At 38.2% G+C, this 17,404-nt stretch overlaps 1 protein-coding gene across 5 annotated transcripts in view; it reads left to right on the top strand.

Moving 5' to 3' along the window:
* CLYBL (citramalyl-CoA lyase) overlaps positions 1–17,404 on the top strand; it is a 291,574-nt gene that overhangs the window by 260,971 nt on the left and 13,199 nt on the right. For 4 of the 5 annotated variants that reach the window (XM_055244194.2, XM_063618968.1, XM_055244196.2 and 1 more), the window contains exons 4-7: positions 148–249; positions 1,981–2,074; positions 3,405–3,572; positions 8,113–8,237. In XM_055244194.2, the coding sequence (XP_055100169.1) occupies positions 148–249; positions 1,981–2,074; positions 3,405–3,572; positions 8,113–8,237 (489 nt within the window). The remainder of the gene's footprint in view (positions 1–147; positions 250–1,980; positions 2,075–3,404; positions 3,573–8,112; positions 8,238–17,404) is intronic. The other variant, XM_063618969.1, reaches the window with a different exon arrangement.

Raw genomic sequence — 17,404 nt, 5'->3', positions numbered from 1 at the left:
TATTTTTTTAAAAAATTCTTTTGTGTGGACGAAAGAGGCTTGGATATTACTTCCTCAGGTCAAAGACTTAAATACTACTTCTGTGTCTACATTTCCGTGATTGTATATTTTTTCCCCACTAATCACCTATGACACTTCTGATTTTAGTTTGCAGACAAATTTTCATTCCACTTAAAAAGCCGAAAACTTGAACAACCAATGAATTTAATCCCTTTTGTGGAAACTGCAATGGGTTTGCTCAATTTTAAGGTAAGGAAGCCATAATATGGTTAATAAGTTAGCATTTTATTTATCACCTAAAGAGAACTTTTGCTTTCAATTTTAACATCTTCTTAAAATGTGTTTCTAGAAGGATTTATAAGCAAAGGAAACGTTGAACACCATTTGTTATCTGTAATAGTCCAAAAACCAGGTTACCAGCATCTTAGAAAACAGTGAAATCAGTTAAGTAGAAGGAAAAGCTTCCCAGTCCAAAATATTTAAATGAAGCACTTATTTATTCCTAGTAACAATTTTAATTAATCACTGTGTAATTATATGCTTTGAATTATTGCATTTATGGACTAAATGTACATGAAAATTTATTTTGTCACCCTTATGAGTTAACTTTGAAATGTTCTTTTCTATCAATTGTCTTTTCATTGGGAAATGTTCTGCCCTCTCTGTAGCAACATTATCAGTAATGTCTAGCAGAGAAGATTATTGTTTGTAAGTTCATGCACACAAATAATTTGCAGTACATTTTTTCAGTTTGCCACATTAGAACATCGAATATCTTCTAATATACATGCGGGAATATTAGCTGAGCCAAGTGTTTTCAGCCGTTGTGTGGTTTCACTAAACTACCTACCTTAACAAATTCAGAGCTAGCTGGTTTTTTCTCGTTTATCAGGGGGCGTTTATATTATTTTCCAAAATATGCCTCTCATTCCACCTGACCTGCAAACATCAATCTAGCACCCCCTTTCAGAGTTCCTAGATTCCCTTCCCCCACCCCAGCCCCCCCAGAGGGCAGGAGAAAAGAAATCACTAAAAACAACAGAAAAAACATAGTCGAACTGTACTGGAGAGAGAATGTGTGAGCGGCAACTTTGAGGCCTTGGGATGTGCGGAAGGGGTCGAGTGCAAATGTTTGGGGAGCTGCTTCAAGCCTTGTCCTGTGAGCAGCTTGTTTACACAACTAACCATAAATTCTTCCAGCCAGCCCCAGAATCCTGAGATTATAATCAAAAGCATATCCCTTAGATACAACCAGATTCATCCAGTGATTTAATTTTAAGCACTGCTTCGCCATTTTATTCCATAATGTACTTAAAAGCACTTACAATGTGTGAAATTAATCAACAGTGTCCCCACCGGTTCCTCGTTTCTTTCCCTCCCACATATATTAGCAGCTTATATCTCCATCTTTCAAGATTCACGGTTATGTCTACAACGAATGGTATTTGCCTTGACTTTCATATATAAATGTCGAAGTTGCTTTATGAACACATCTTGGATGACTTGAATTTTTGTTTTCCCCTCTGGAGTTGCAGGTTTTTGTACTGTCTTTAATCCTGAGACCATGTGCTTGATCCTAATGCAAATAATTCAATTAGTTTGATTTTAAAATTCCTTCCTTCTCCCCTGTGGTTTTACGAGAGTCTCTTAAAGCAAAAACAAATTCTGGAACGATATAAATAACTTATAGCACAAGCAAAATGAGTTAACTCAAAGTTTCTCCAAAAATGAGATGAACTACAATTTGAACATTATAACTATATTCATATAATCCATTAAACAGAGCAAATATATACAATATACTTATCTTGGATGATATTAAATACCTTTTGAAAGGGGAAAATTTGGGCTGCGTTTTTAGGACTGCTTTCAGCCAAACTGTGTTAAGAGTCAGGTCGTCTTGTTACTGAAATGCACCGTGCCTCTTCCCTCTGACGCACGCGTTTCCGTGAGACTTGGTTCTGTTCTGCTCTTTTACAGGCAGTGTGTGAAGAAACCCTAAAGGTCGGGCCTCAAGTAGGTCTCTTTCTAGATGCAGTCGTTTTTGGAGGAGAAGACTTTCGAGCCAGCATAGGTGTCAAAGACCTCTCTCTCTCTCTTTTTCTGTGTGTGTGTGTGTGTATGTGTGTGTATATATTTTTTCTTTGCCCCTCAAGAATGGACATTTACATAACAATGTATATTTGCCAACTGTGACAATGGTTTTTCATGACAATGGAATGGACACTACTTCCTGATAATTTAGGGCTCCTCATAGCTGCTCAGCTTCTAGAACACTGCATTATTACTTCTGTTCATTTACAGAAAACATGAGCAATAGAAAGCCTGTTGCAGCCCCAGGCATGCTCAGGAATATATGGCATCTCCTTTGCTCCTAAGAAATATATTACGTGAACAGCCTCACCGTTGCTTCAGTATTTTGTTTTCACATCAGTCTGTGGGCTGTCTAGATTTCTAACGCAAATTTAAGGTGATTTCACATTTGCCTTAATGAATTGTTTTCTACAGAATATGCGGTATGTGAATATTATTTTAAATAGATCTTAAATTTCTCTTACAATATGTGTCCGAACTCTTAGTATTAAATGTGCTGATTTTCACTGATTCTCACCATCCCTTGTGAGCTGCACTTGAGGGGTCTGCGTGTTTGACTGGAGACCGTGAAGCATTTAGAAAAGAGGCCGAGGCCACAGAAACCAGCCCCGGTGACCTGAAGACAGGCACTTTCCCTAGGCAGGGAGTTGGCATGCTCTAAATATAAACAGGGACACTTCCCTCCCCTCAGGGTGAAAAAACTGAATTTATTTGAATACGAGTCTTTCCAGGAGATTTGTGTATCCAGCAGTTCAGCGGGCTACAGAAGGCATATCGACGCTTTCCAGCCCTCTCAAAACAAATGCCCTCCCATCTCCCCAAGTTCTCCATCCACACAGACCCTGAAGCTGAAGCATTTGGCTCAGAACTTCAGTTTGGACAGGGCAATCACAGCACACACAGTTCTGTGCTTGCTGTGAAACACGAACCATTGCCCTGCATAGCTGCTGGGCCACCTTTTGTGGTGCTGTCTTTGGACTGGCACTTTTCAAACCATGATACGAAGGAAAAAAATGTATCAGGAGTCCCTTGCGACCCTGACCCAGCCTCCCAGAATGGAGAAGGGGCCTTCTCTTAATGCAGGTAGAAGTAATTCTATTGAAAGATGTCTTGTCAGTTAAACAGGCACATACGAGGTTTAACTTGGCCTCCTCATATCCCTGTCTTCATTTATATTTGAAGAATTATTTTGCGGAGGAGCAATTCCCAGGGAGGTATAGATATCTGTACAAACTGAGGTTTTATAATAAGCGTCTAGGTGCGGTTTCCAAAGTTAAAGCCTCCTTTTTCTGTTAACATCCCATTTTCAGGTGCAACAAGCAGTAAAGAAACCCTGGATATTCTCTATGCCCGGCAAAAGATTGTTGTCATAGCGAAAGCCTTTGGTCTCCAAGCCATAGATCTGGTGTACATTGACTTTCAAGATGGAGCTGGGCTTCTTAGACAGTCACGAGAAGGAGCCGCCATGGGCTTCACTGGTATGATTCCTGTCTTAGAAAGCAGTGTCTAAATTAGCAAGCATTCCAGAAAAATAGAAATTTGACCCCAAAACACTTCCAATCTCATCAGATATCTCCCATACTTACTCCACTATTTGAAATATGAGCAAGCCACACAGGGGAAGAACTTGCCGGACACATTGTCATGGTTTTCCTTGGCCCTGCAAGTCAACAAATCACGCATTTTACTTCCTCTTTATCTTAGTTGCTTTTTTTTTTGTTCTCCGTCCTCTTAATCATGTTGTTGTAGTCTTGGCTGACCTGTAGGGAGGGATGAGGCGGTTAAAAAAGTGTTTTTGAGTGAACCGCCATAAGAATTTTGGTTGATGGATAGAAGAAAAATCTCCTAGAATATCCAAAATTTAATTCATTTCTGAAAAAAAGTGTTGGTGATATTGTCTTTGGTTTTTGTTTTGTTTTGCTTTTTACTTATAACTAGTTTTTTTGCTCTTCTGCCACTCCAAGCCCCTCCTCTCTCTCCCACCTCCCAGTAAGTGTCCATGTACCTGGCGACACCTACGGGCATAGGCTGGCACTAGGATCAGTGGGTCCCTTGCAGTCCAGTCTGGGCCACAGGCGGGTATCTGTTGATTGGTGTGCCTGGTCACTCAGGTCCCCATGAGCCAGGGGAGCAACAGAAAATTGTGTTTTTACAACAGAGATCTATTTTTCGAAAAACCACAATAGGAGTCTACGCACAAACATACACATGCAGTTGCACACACACAAACTGACGACCATGGGAAGAACACAGTGCACTCCTTCACTCTTACCTGTTCTTCTGTTGAAAGTTCTAAGAATATTAATATCAGAAAGGCACCCGAATAATAAGGAAAAGAGATGAGCATCCTGATATTCCTCTTATAACTGTTTTTGAAATATATCTAGGTACCGGTTACCGAAAGAAACGTTTCATAAAGCAGGCTTAAACGTAAAAAATATCTTAATGGATGATGATTTAGTCCAAAATAAAATTGAATGACCTAAGAAGCTATTCTAGTGTTATATTCGAATTAAATAAAGCTCTGAGTTTGTTCTTGTGTTTTTTACACAAAGAGCTAAAATAAATATGATCCCCCCAATTTTTTAAATAAGTGTGATCCCTTATAGGGAAATATTCTTCAATTATCTGAACTATTAATAAACGAATTCTCCCTGCGTTGCATAGTGACTGAGGAAGAAAGGAGTCCTCTGCCACATCCGTGCGATTGTGCTTGTTCCTGCCTCTTTCCAACGACTGGTTAGGATGTGACCCAAATGGAAAAGTTGGAGAAAAACTCCATGAAATTTATCTAATAGACCCTGATGTTATTGGCCTGCAATGTATGGCACTGGCTGCCAGGCAGCCAGATGTTGCTCTGAAATGGGAACTAATTCGATAAAAAAGAGAAAGCACTGCACTGACACTGGCCCCTCCACCATCACCCAGCAGAATCTGAGTTTCCTCTGCCTCCTCTGGGGTAAATGTTTGCCCCAGAACTTCTCCGGGAGCTGGAGAGTGTCTCCAAGATACAGGACTGAATTAACTTGGCCCCTAATTCAATCTCAGAAGACAGGCTATTTCAAATCAGGTTTAAATTTCTAGACTGTGCCCAACTCAGCACGAGGAGCTTATGGACCTGGCACTATTGTCTCTCCACGACGGGGAGTATTAAATCGCTAAAAAAAAAAGGGGGGAAGCGAGGATAATGGGAAGGCACAGAGGGCACAGTGCCCATTATATATTCAAGGGAACGAGGCCATAACTAGGGAACCACACTTCGTAGGCAGTTTGCAATTTTTAGAGGGAAAGTCTTTGTTGCCCCAATTATATTTCTGCATACCAATAAGAGGTAATCAATCTGATAATAAAATAGGAGATTATTTGTAGTCGTTTTTAAAAATAAATGTTTTTTAATGAGTATTTTAGACCACTCAGGATCTGTTTGTCCTAGTTGTTTGGCATTTGATTGCCATACCTTGGGCCTTGCACAAGGAGAAGAAAAAGAAGGAAAGAAAAAACAGGAAAGGAAAAGTGGGGAGGAGAGAGGGAGGGATAGAGGAAGGAAGACATGCCTTATCTGAAGCAGGTGGTTGGAAGGTTTAAAATCCAATGAAACTATTGTGTTTGTTATCCATAACGCTGGTAAGGAAGACTAAGTAAGTCTGTGCTATAAGGATTTCCTTTACTTTTAAAAATGATACATATTTTTAATGAGTTGTAGTTTTTAAAAGTTAGCTGTAGTTTCTTTTCTGCGGTCGTTTCCCAGAGTCACAGTCCATGTTGATTGATTTTAAATCAATGCATTGGCTGTATAAAAGGCCATTAACTTTAGGAATTTTTTTATAAAAAAGAAACCAAAACTAAATCTTGGAATAAAGCTCTAACAGCTAACTTAGTCATTACAGTTACTCCAGTGCTACATGCTGAGAAGAAAGAAAGATTATAAATATGAAGCACTATAGGTTTTCTTCTTTTTTGCAGTCTATCGTAGAAGACAAAAATGACACCATCATACAGTTACCTAAAAGACTTGACAGGTATTGATTTAAAGCACGATATATCAAGCGGTACTGTAAAAAGGATTTCATGGTCATAAATTTTAATGTCTTCCAATTTTGCACCCTCTCAGTAACTTGTCAATAACAACTCTTCTGTATAAAATATTTGCCTGGTTCCCACATGGCATTAAAGTCTGCTATACAGTTGTTGGAATATATAAGATGTGACAAAAGAGAACTTCACATATGAATGCTCACACATTTCTAAAACCTAACATGTATCTTAAAATTAGCCTCATTGCCAAAATATAGGTGCTGGAGGATGGAGAGCTAGCAGTGATTTCACAATATTTTAAGTAGTTTATGTTTTGCTCCTCAAATTATAGTGCATGTACCAAGAAGTTCCCATGAAATCTGGCTTTTTATGCATTGGTGTAAATTATGTACATAAATTATGAAATTCAGGGCTAACAATTAGTAGGAAATGACTACCAGAACTGACATCCTTTATTAACAATATCCTGACAACTATTAGATTAATATAATCTCAATACCTACTACTGAAAAAAGCCCTCTTGTCATCCCTCATGTTATTCGTTCCCAGAAATTATTCCTCAGGTAATTTAAAGAATCTTTATTTATATAAGTGTTTAACATTTTATTAATATGCTGACAGAAAAGAATGAAATAGCAATGTGAGGATGTTTTAATTATGCCATTGGAAAGAAACAATATTATTATATTTATCCACTTAAACTCTTTTACATGAAACACTAAAAATATGTTTTACAAGCATCATTCCTTTTTTTCATTCTAATAGAATAATGACAAGTAATAGGAATTGACAGCAAGGATATAAAACATCAAGGATATAATTTGTACTGTCTAAATGTTAAAATAGCTATTTCAAAAGCAAAGCAAATTGATATACCAACAAATATATTTAGCAGAGTAAATGATCATTAAGTGTGCATTCATCTTTAAAGAGTCAATTATGTTCATAACTTTATCACGTAACAATATAATCTCATCATTATTATAACATTAAATTATGTTGCATTTTATTAATGATCTGATTGGATTCCACACTTCCCTGATTGTTAAATTGCTTTTTTAACGACTGCATTATTTCACAAAATCCTGTGGCTCTTATCTTTATATGTTTTCATTTAAAATCTTTCAACTATAAAAATAATCATCAATCTTTTTGGAAGGTATTTCTACAGAGATAAGATTTCTTCTGGGATATGTAGGGTACTATAAAGAGGGAAATACCCAGTCTTGATTCTATAAGCCAAAAGGGAAAATCTGGGTATATTTTTGGACAGAGAAACTTTAAGTATCTATTTTTTAATTTTTAAATGGAGTGATCTAGAGGCTGCAGTGTTCAAATCTGCCTTCTATTTTACCATACTGAATAAAATATTTTCATTCAAATCCAATTTTCTATTGGGGGTTAGAAATGACACAAACTATGTTCATCTAAAAATATATATATACTATTGTAAAACTGTATTTGATAGTAACATAGTTGTAATGACTGCATCTGTAAGCTTTATGAAAACCAGCAGACCATTTCTAAGAGAAATCATGGAAAGGGGTATAATTCTACAAAGAAAGCAAAAGACACCTTATAAAATTTGAGAGAATTCTCATTTAATTTTTTTCTACTTCAACTCAAAATAATCCCTCTAATTTGCAGACATTATCCTTTAAAGTCCCAGCCAAAGCAGTTATTCAACAAGCTGCCTAGTCTGCCCACCTGTAACTAAAAATAAGAGATTATCTGCCCTAAGGTGGCATTTCTATAGGGTCGGAAACACAATTACTTCCATTGTTGTAGTTGTGCTTCTGTGGTATTCTGGAAAAGCCTGTCTGATTGCAGGTTTTGTTTTGTTTTGTTTTCTCAATAAAAAGTTTTAAATTAGTTATTTAACATACAGTCTATGAGGCCTTCAGGAACCTCATGCGGTAGAAACATTTTGTTTGAACATTTGTTGGTTGTTTCGTGGTTCCGATGTTATTAATCTTCTCGTAGGTAAGCAGGTGATTCACCCTAACCAAATTGCCGTGGTCCAGGAGCAGTTTTCTCCTTCCCCTGAAAAAATTAAGTGGGCTGAAGAACTGATTGCTGCCTTTAAAGAACATCAACAATTAGGAAAGGTAAATGTTTTGTGAATGCCTTGGGTGAAAGTAGTATTGAAAATATTGTCGGGAAGAACGAAGCAAATATGTTGTGTGAATGGTTTAAGAAAACTCATTGTATCTGGGGAGGGAACAACATTCACCAGTGAGAAAATTGCTTGAGGTAGATTTGCCCTGCCCGTGTTCCTAAATACTTCACTAACTGGCTCTCTAGTCTCTCATTTTATTCTTTTCATAAAATATATTGGCAGCCTTAGAGAAAATAGAAGTCTGTTTAGTTTTTCTCTACAGACTTCTATGCAGCATTCATATGAAAATAATCCTAGATCAAAGTGAGAACAAGTTGTAATGAAATAAACACAGTTTGACTAAATGGTTCTTGTGGAGGAAAGAAATAAATTTCAAGTTATTTTAATTTGGGGGGAAAAAGTACAGAAATCTCCTCCGGTTGTCATTTAAGAGTGGGAGGTTGTATATGTGTTTGTACCAATTTCTGGACCTGAGATTTGGATGGAATGGAAAGCAAATTAACACTGGAGTACGGTTGTTCCTAATTTAGTGCATCATTGAGCCTCGCGTTTCCTGCTCTGTGGGTTTCTGCTATGTAAATATTGCAGTGGTAATGCACAATCTGTCTCCACTTTGTGCCAGTAACACTTAAATTAGGTGTCGCCTGAAGGAAGATTTTATGCTAGTTGCAGCATTGTCAGTTAATTATCTTAAAGGTTATTTGCAATAATACCGTTTGCCTCTTTTTAAGAGGATAGGAGGGAAAGTTATATTTATAAATCTATCCTAGAGGTAATCTCTAAACTCAGCCTGTGACTTCCAGAAGGAGTAAAGTTTTGATACCTATAATGCAAAATTACTTAGGAGAAAGAATATTGAAAATTTTTTACAGTTCTGAATATTAAACATTCCCCCCTGCAAAAAAAAAAAAAAAAGGAAACCTGGTTTTTAGTGGTGAACCTGAACCTGTGACATCCACGTGAGACATGTCCCTTGCACCTTTCACTGGCGGCAAGGACACTTGAAAATCCCAGGACTTGCCAAAGTGGGCAACAATATTAAATGGGTCATTCCCTAAGGATGTCCACGTTCAACCCATGCACACATGGGCACACTCACACACCAGCAGGCTCATCTTTGTACAAACTCACACTTAATATCCAAAGGCAGAATATATTATGTTGGAAATACCCAATTTGGACTTATACCAATTTCATGATAAATAGCATCCTTCCATTTCCCATCAACAGTGGCCATCAGAAAAGTAATGCATTTCATAGAAACAATATTTTAAGTTGACCTTGTGTTTAATGTCCATTTTTGTGTCTTAACCCCAAATCAAGATTCCCATGAACAAATCTATTCACCTAGAACGAAGAGCCATGAACTCTCATTCACACGCCCATCCACCCCCTTTCCTCGCATACCTGCCCACACACACCCACACTGAATGCTCTATACCTCTGCTACAAGCCTTGTGCCAGCTGAGGACAGGCATGTCATAAACACCTCCTGGTGAAATAGGAAACTGAGGCAGCATGTGGACCATTGAAACGAGAGAGCAGAGTTCCAGTCTGGGCCAGCACTGTGTCTATGACCCATCCCAGCTGGGTTTCACATTGGGTAGCATCAAAGGAGGGCAGTTGGCATTGTAAGCAGATAGGGGTGTGGGAGAGTTTTCCCTGAATTTCAGTAGCCAACAAACAGAAGTCAAACCAGAAACACTTGCTTTGCTCAGCATTTAAGTTTTTGAATGAGGAAAATGGCCCTTTTCCATTGTATCTTGAAAAGCGTTGTTCCCTGGGAAAATGCTCCCAAAGTTGCCACACCTTTTGATGATGGCAACTTCAATGTTCAATTCTGGACTTTTTTTTTTTTTTTAAATTAGAAATGCCTTCTTGTTGGGGCATAAGCTCTCACAACAGTGTGGCAGGACGGCTTTTCTTAACACAGAACCATAGAAATTAGAGCAGAGGGGAGACTAACTATTAGGTAATTTCTTCCCTGCCCCATTTGTGGAGGTTTGTTTCCTACAGCAAATTCTCCTGGTGTTTTGTCCAGCAAGGTTGAAATGATTCAAGTAATGGGGCTTCCAGTAGGGACATATGGTTATTTTATCCAGTTAGCGTGTTTCTTTCACTTTGCCTATAAACTGGCCGGCCACAGAAATTGGATCTGCAGGTAGGTGACTCTGGATCTTGAGGGGATCTTGGGGTTTAAATAATGTGGGTTCTGTTTGTAAAGATTTTGTGTAAATAGGTTGCACAATTGTATAAAGTATTGCTTCCAACAAACATCTAGTCTGTTTTATGTCAAATGTGAATCACTGATGAACACATGAACCCTCAGATATTTTGTCCGAAGCACAGATGACTCTCTCAAAGATAGGAAACTGATGGTTTGTGTCCTAGTGTGACAGTCACAAATTTCCAAAAGACCTTTTTCCTCCCTCTGATGAAAATTTCATTCAAGTAATGCTTTTAAGTAGAAATGACCCAAGAAGGAAAAATTATGTATCTTTGCTTTTCTCCACTTCTTCCTGCTGTCATCTTAAATTCTATCCTGCCCAAACAGAAAGGTGTAGCTGAAGTTCACAGTTAGTGCTGAGCCATTTGTGTTTTCTATAGAAATAATCATTACTATTATTCAAACATAAAAGCTCTACCTTTTCTTCCTGTCCTCTCCAAATGGCAAAATTCATGGGACTACTTAGACCATAAGCAGATAAATTATCGGGGTTCAGACTTTGGTATCACAGAATTTTGGGGGTGTTTAATTAAAAGTTCTAAGGAAATTAAGTTTGGTGTCCTTGGTATAATATTGGTTGACAATCACTTTACATTAAAACAAATAACAATCAGCCCATATCATCTGTCCCTGTTTGGCAGGCGGTGGTTCTTGTAGCTGCTTTGTTTCAGGAAACTGAAAGGTATTTTCAGGCTAAAAAATTGTGCTTGGCACAGTAGTCCAGTAATCAGAGTTAGGGCTAGAGACTGACAGTGGGGACTCTAGGTTATCTTACCTTATTAAAATCTGTTGGAAAAAGTTTAAACATTCCAAATAATCTCTGCTCCTGTGTTAATTCCCAGAAACTAAAATGTTTTTAATTTAGCCGACATCAGCTGTAAGGTCTCCATCCACAATATTAATCAAACTGACTTTCTTCCATCCTTCCAGAAAAATGTATTTTGAGATATAACCTGCATACCATTAATTATTTTAGTTTCAAATTATTTGGTAAAACGCTTTAGCCAGGATAAATCATTTCCACGTGATTTGCTTTAAATTTATAAAGGATTTTCTTAAAAGTTAATTCCATTTTTATGTCTTTTTTTGTAATAATGGTGATTCCATTAATATTTGAAAATTTTTCATTCAAAACTGAATATGCTTATTAAAGTAATAGGATTTCAATAGTTCTTTTTTATCATTAAAGAATTTTATATAGTATAAAAATTGGAACTTGAAAACATCTCAAGCAAATAATAATCTAATATTAATTGATATCAGTAGAAATAATTTGATATAAACAAATACATATAGCATACATGTTTATACAACATATAAACGTTCAAGTATGTATGATAATGTGTATTTCCTCAAATCTATATTATGAACTTAGTGCTAAAGTTTTTATCTTTCCATGTTCATCACTCTTAGGCAAAAATGACAGCTACAGGGCACAGTTAGTTGCTTTTTTAAAACAGTCACTAATTACAGGAAATCTTAATATAAGAATTTACTATTTCTTTCCAAATGGAGACTCTAACAGAAAAATGTGAAGGAATAGCACAATGTATTATGTGTGTCAAATTTTTAAAGATACTTTGCTAGAATATTCATATTTTGCAGTATCTGGCCACAAATAATGGCTTTGCTTCATTTTCAGTTTTCCAGACATTCTCTTTGATTCATATCATGGCTGTACGTGCTTTGTTTGGTTTTGGAAGGATTTTGTTTAGCTTTTTCCATATTTCCCCTTCGTTATAGCTTCACAAGTTGGCTAAAGACTGAGGAAGGGGAAGTGTTCATCTTTAAATTCTAGGTTCAATTAACAATTACAAATGTCAGAAACAAGATCACTACCTGGCCTAACAACTGTAAGCATCACACAACCAACATTCTCATTTCACTCAGGAGAGAAAAACAGTGCAAGCTGATGAGTTCACATTAGTAAGTAAAGTACATCTTCTGCTGGAATATAAACTGGAAACTTATCTCTTAATAAAGAAAGAAAACAGAAAGTAAGAGTTTTTTTTCTTATGTAAGTCTCTTCATCTAGAAACTTTACAAACAGTAATACATCCCTCCTCCCAAAATATTGAAAGCACATCATTTTCATAGGTGTCTGACTGCCGCTCACACACCTTTCATTTCTGTTTCCAAATGCAGGGTTTTACAAAAGAAATATTGCTTGGTCCAGATGGCCTTCTAGAAGCCTCCCTGAGAGAACTCAGGAGAAGTTTCTCTAGCCAAAAATATTGTTTCCGCTTATTCAAGTGCCAGAAATCCCACTGCCACTCTTTCACGCAGATCAAATAAACCATCTAAAGATGTGGTTGTTGTCTTTGTCAACTGAAAGGGTTGATTCCACTATTTATTAGACGACAGTGTATCCTCTCACACCCATCCAGCCCACCACCCACAGCCTTCCCTCTGGACTTATGAGCAGGAACACGAAAATCAGAGCTGAGAGGTTTGTAGTGAAAATGAAAGATAAAGGGACATAACTCTGTTTTAGAGATTCTTAGTAATTGCACTTTTCCCTTTATTTCCCTGTTCATTTAACATTTTCAGAAAGATCAGCCATAATTTTGACTTTTAAAAGTCCAGTTCTTAGAAAATCTGAGTCTGCCAATGATGACTTTAAGATTGGATGGATTAACACAAAATTGTGAAATTTTAAACATTTAAAGCAAAGTAATGAATTGCTACAAAGTATTGAAATCATATCATATCCTATTTCACTTTTTCTTTTTTAGTGGCAAATGGCTGGTTTGGTATTAGAAGATAAGAGTGTTTTTAATAGGCTGGGTGCAGTGGTTCACGCCTGTAATCCCAGCACTTTGAAAGGCCGAGGTGGGCAGATCACAAGGTCAGGAGTTTGAGACCAGCCTTGCCAACATAGTGAAACCCCGTCTCTACCAAAAATACAAAAGATCAGCTGGGTGTGGTAGCAGGTGCCTGTAATCCCAGCTACTTGAGAGGCTGAGGCAGGAGAATCACTTGAACCTCCGAGGCGAAGGTTGCAGTGAGCCAAGATTGCACCACTGCAGTCCAGCCTGGGTGACAGAACAAGACTCCATCTCAAAAAAAAAAAGAGTGTTTGTTTTTAATGTAGATTAAATCGGACAATGTTTTAAATTGTTTGTTTGCTTTGTCCTTAATTTATAACATACGCTTAAGGATATTTTAATCAAAATATTCTTTATCCAGGTTTATATTTTTCAGGGTTTTATTTGCCCAATTTTGATTTTAAATATGTCATTATCTTAGCTGGATGAAATCTCAGAAATCTTTTAGTCAGATGCCTTCAGTTTATGACTTAATGCACGGAAACCCAGCAAGGCTTCAGAAGCTGCCCAGTGTCACTCACGGCCAAGGTGGAGAGAGGGCTGTGAGCAGAATTCAAGGCTTAGTTTGTAAGTAAAGATATGGAATATCATAAATGTGGCTTCAGTTGAATTACAGTGAATACCCACACTCATGACCAAAACGAGATAGAGCCTTAAATGCACTCAGTCACAATCAAAGTCTGGATTTGGGTAGTTGCAATGTATGTCTTTTCTTTAGGATAAGCAGAAACCAATGAGGAAAGAGAGAAACCAGGGTCTCCACCTGCCGTTCCCCACACGCCTCCCTGTTCAGTGCTACCCTGCCCTCGTCCCCCAGCCCTGCCCCAGGAAGTCTTCTAGGCTCTGTTCACTGCAAACCCCACTTCACATCATTAGTTATCAGTCGTTCAGTCTCCCAACATAGATTGGAAACTCCCAGAGCAAGCCTGGGGAGCCTTTGGCAGAGAGGCCATATCTACTCCAAAGTCATCTCAAGGACATCAAAGGACAGGTCCCCAGAGTCACACTCTCAGTTACACCCTGTGACCACACACACCCCATGGCGTTCAGTGCCTATGACAGCAAGATACAAGTGATGGCCAGGAGAGGATCATTTTGTTCCTTGGACACCTTTCCCTCTCTTTCCTCTTCCTGTATTTCTCCCTGTAAGGATGGATGGGTCTGTGTGTGTATCTTTCTGTTCCACCCTCGTTTTCCTTGCCCTGAATTCTCCATTTCCTTTTTCTTTACACCTTTTTCTTTCTCACTACATCATCTCCACACCCCATGCCATCCTTTGCCTTCTCTCCTGTAGCTAATTACAATAGAGACTTTCAGAGCATTCTTTATTTTTTGGTTGTATTCATTAAAGAATTTTGTAATTTTTTTTTTTTTTTTTTTTTTTTTTTGAGTCAGTTTCTCGCTCTGTCAACCAGGCTGGAGTGCAATGGCGTGATCTCGGCTCCCTGCAATCTCCGCCTCCCGGGTTCAAGTGATTCTCCTGCCTCAGCCTCCTGAGTAGCTAGGATTACAGGCACGCAACATGTCTGGCTAATTTTTGTATTTTTAGTAGAGATGGCGTTTCACCGTTTTGGTCAGGCTGGTCTCAAACCCCTGACCTCGTGATCTGCCCACCTCCGCCTCCCAAAGTGCTGGGATTACAGGCGTAAGCCACCGCGCCCAGCCCAGAATTTTGTAGTTCTTTTTATATTGAATTTTATTAAAAATATAAAGCAACCATTTCTATAATTCTTTTTTTTTTCCACTTCAGGTCAGTGGGCCTCAAAAAAAGAGTGAGGCAATTTCTTACCACTACCCTAGGGAATAAAAAATTCTCTCTACCATAGCACGCGCCTCCCTGCAGCATCTTGGGCAGAAATAGGTCCACGAAACACATTTAGTAAACACTATTTAGCTAACTGGTTTCCAAATTCCTGACAATGCTAAAAAAAATTTATTAGATATACTTTTAACAGTATATATGACATACTTCTGCTGCCTTCTAGAAAAACTGAAAGATGTTTCCATCAATTATTTCATCAGTTGTTATTCATCAATTGTGCTTTGAAAAAATGTACCAGTATTTTAGTAAATCTTTCAGTCTCTTCTAGTTAATGTTAACTCATTAAATCTGTTTTCCAAAGAAAGAATAAGCCTGCCATGTATGAAATAGAGGAATTTTAGCGTTATTGGTCTTAGCTACAAAATGCTATAAATGGCATTCATTGTTTGCTTTTCTCATAGGCAATAGGAGCTTAAATTTGATGTCAAACATTTTTAAATAAAGACATTTAAACATTTGGCCTGTTACACATTTGTCTTGGTTTTAAAAATAATTTTAAAAAATCTTTAAACAAGATTTCTGGTTTCGAAAAGAAATCTGAGATGGAGGTGATAGTAGCAGAACTCTACATAATTACTAAAAAATCAACGAATTATACACGTACAATGGGTGAATTTTATGGTATGCAAATCATACCTCAACAAAGCCACTTTAAAAATTGAGAAAATTAAGCACAAAACCTAATTTGATGGCAAATGTGTTAACTCCCTTAGATTTTGATACGCTTATAAATCCAATTGTCTTCACCTCAATACATAGCTTTCTACATAGCATACTTGGCTTTATTTTTCCAGATTTCCTTGTGAAAAGATGGAAAACAAAGACTTGCCTACTCTTGCCTGATTATTCTGCCTGAATATTTTTAAAGAGAAATCTTGCCATCTACATGTTTAGACCCCGAGGAAAGTTTTTTTTTTTTTTTTTTTTTTTTTTTTTTTTTTTTTGAGACGGAGTCTCGCTCTGTCACCCAGGCTGGAGTGCAGTGGCGCGATCTCCGCTCACTGCAAGCTCCGCCTCCCGGGTTCACGCCATTCTCCTGCCTCAGCCTCTCCGAGTAGCTGGGACTACAGGCGCCCGCCACCACGCCCGGCTAATTTTTTTGGGATTTTTAGTAGAGACGGGGTTTCACCGTGGTCTCGATCTCCTGACCTCGTGATCTGCCCGCCGACCTCGTGATCTGCCCGCCTCGGCCTCCCAAAGTGCTGGGATTACAAGCGTGAGCCACCGCGCCCGGCCGGAAAGTTTTAAAAATAGAAGGCTACCTTGGTCTCTCCGATCACTGTTTAAAGTAAGCATGGCTCTGGTCCGTGGAGACCCAGACCTGGGCAAGTAGATGATTCGGGATGGTCACATATGCAGATAACTGGCACACACATGCACCTCAGCTCTCCTCCCTGCTGTTCAGCCGCCTCGACCTTTCCTGCCGTTCTCCTGCCAAATCCATCTTCCAAGCTTTCTACTGCTTCTCCTTCCCCATTGCACCCCTGACTTCCTGGAACTCTTGGTAAAGTCCTGAATTAGTCTTACCAAGAACAACACACAAATCTTTCTATTTTCTAGCCCCATCTTTCCATTTATTTAGCTAAAGCTAAATAATTTCATCCTTCCTTTGTAAAAAGCAAAATGTTAACGCTGTCCATTCATTTTACATCCACTCAATTTCCACATTCCAAGAAATGTCCTCCCTTTTGAACAAATGTGTCTAGCCATCATCTTTGCTACACCTCTTCCTTCTCTGTTCCATCATCTGCTGAAAGAACTGTGTCCTGCGTTTCAGTACCTCCTCCTCAGTGTAAGCCAAGCTCTGGACTTCAGATCATCTGCATTTGATTAGCGTCTGTCCTCTGCTGATATTCTAAGTTTTTAAATTTTTCTAAATTTATTTGTTTTCCTCCTGAGGCTCTGCCAAATATATAGCATCCCTGAGTCTAGTTTCTTAAGGAGACAACTAAATCTATGATTTATAAGAGTTTAGAGGGGACAGGAAGCTTCAGGCATGAGCCTGTTTCTATTCATTGTATTTTCAAAAACACTCATGTCTCTCAAGCTCTTGCAGGTCTTAAAACTACTCTGAAATCATAAAACCCACTTAGAATTCAAACAGTCTGCTTCTCACTGGGCCATTCTGTGATAAGTGGAATTAAATAATCTCTGGCCAGCAATAACAGTAGCAATACCAGTAGCAATGGTGGTAGCAGTAACCATGTGGGCAGTGGTCATAATAACCAGAGGAGAGATCATCACACTCCTAACAGTAGTGGTGGCCATCATGACAGTGG

The sequence above is a fragment of the Symphalangus syndactylus genome, chromosome 15 (assembly GCF_028878055.3).
Source record: "Symphalangus syndactylus isolate Jambi chromosome 15, NHGRI_mSymSyn1-v2.1_pri, whole genome shotgun sequence".
NCBI lineage: Eukaryota > Metazoa > Chordata > Mammalia > Primates > Hylobatidae > Symphalangus > Symphalangus syndactylus.
The sequence above is the reverse complement of the archived record's forward strand: the minus strand, read 5'-3'. Positions and strand labels throughout refer to the sequence as shown.